Source organism: Cyprinodon variegatus, unplaced genomic scaffold (assembly GCF_000732505.1).
Source record: "Cyprinodon variegatus isolate N-32 unplaced genomic scaffold, C_variegatus-1.0 Scaffold873, whole genome shotgun sequence".
NCBI classification, from domain to species: domain Eukaryota; kingdom Metazoa; phylum Chordata; class Actinopteri; order Cyprinodontiformes; family Cyprinodontidae; genus Cyprinodon; species Cyprinodon variegatus.
The window spans coordinates 208,485-209,967 of NW_015151326.1; the positions used below are offsets into that span (position 1 = coordinate 208,485).

The following is a 1,483-nucleotide window of genomic DNA, read 5'->3' on the forward strand; positions in this document are numbered from 1 at the left end:
TTAAACTTTGTCATTACAATTTCATTCCCGTAATATAACAACTTTATTTCCATAATGGTATGACTTTATTCTGGCAAGATAACTTTATTCTCGTAATAACACGACTTTATTCTCATATTAAGACTTTATTCTCGTAATATTACAACCTTTTTCACTTAATTTTATGACTTTATTCCCAAAATAAAAAATAAAAAAATCTCTATCCTGACCCTAATACTCCATCATATGGAAACAAATTCCAGTGGATTATTTTTTTTTTTACTTTTTTGGAATGTCTATAAGTTGGATGACTGAGAATCTTCATCACCTGCAAATCAGTGTGATGCTCTGAGCAGAAGGATATCTGACCTGGTGACCCTGAAGGTGTTTATTAGGCTCCTTCTCTCAGCTTCTCTAACTCAAACAGCTTTCCGCATATTAACAGGGTTCTGGGGTTTTGGACTTCCTCCCTGCTCTGCTTCAGTGGGAACCCAACTTCATGGGAACCGTTTCATGCTTTTTATTGGATGGTAAAATGTTCCAGGGAAGTTCTGGAGCTCTTCTTACCCGGACAGCTTCATGAGCTGGTTCTGGTTCTGGTCCTGCTGCTGAGGGGCTGCAGCCGCTGGGTTCCCCATCCTGCGGTTGCGAACCTGGCCGCCGAACTTTCCTGTGACTTCAACGTTGTATGCCAAGTTGTCTCCAAACGGGCCGTGGCGCGTAGAGATGGAGCTGAGGCGCACTGCGCCTTCCCCAGCAGCCGAACCGGGCCGCTGTCCCGGTCCCGGCCCGGGAGCGGGCTGCAGCACATACAGCCTCCTGAAGCCGCTCCGACTCTGCTGTCGCTCCGCCGAGTTACAGACAGGCGAGAGAAACAAGCCGAAGGAGAGCAGGAGGCCCCATCTGACCCAAACCATGTCCACTGCGATGCGGAACCGAAGAAAGTTCGGAGGAGTCCGTTTGGTCCGGCGCTTTCACTTTAGGCGAGAAGAGAAAACTTTGGATTCAGAAAAAAAGCTCCGAGCAGCAGCGACCTCCCACCCAGGTCCTTCCTGACTGGAGAGAAAGTTTCAAATCAAGCAGGACACGAAGAGCCGGGGGCCGAGCAGAGCCGTCAGTCTCCCAGCGGTTCGGTTCGGTCCGGTCCGGTTCAGTGTGCAGACAGAGGAGCTGAGGGGAGGACTGCAGACACGACGTCAGGAGGGGGAGTCTACAAGAACACTGTTTGGAGTTTCTCAGGGGCCCAGGAGCGTCAGGGGACCTGAACCCGAAGCCCACACCCACACAGACCAGACCCACCCCACCCCATCACAGCCCCCACCCACACACACACACACACCCAGCTACATGTAATGTGATCCTGACTTCCAGTAGATAAGCAGACACACCAGAACAGGGAATTTATTCCTCGGATGGATGGATGGATGGATGGATGGATGGATGGATGGATGGATGGATGGATGGATGGATGGATGGATGAGCAGATGATGGATGGATGGATGGA

General features: G+C 50.2%; 1 protein-coding gene across 1 annotated transcript in view; it reads right to left on the reverse strand.

The window, feature by feature from the left end:
* The window catches only part of LOC107099467 (latent-transforming growth factor beta-binding protein 1-like), a 121,756-nt gene extending 120,537 nt beyond the window's left edge, over positions 1–1,219 (reverse strand). Inside the window, 1 exon segment of the mRNA XM_015397606.1 lies at positions 547–1,219. Within this exon segment, the coding sequence (XP_015253092.1) occupies positions 547–896 (350 nt within the window). The 5' untranslated portion in view covers positions 897–1,219.
* Between the last annotated feature and the right edge of the window lie 264 nt (positions 1,220–1,483).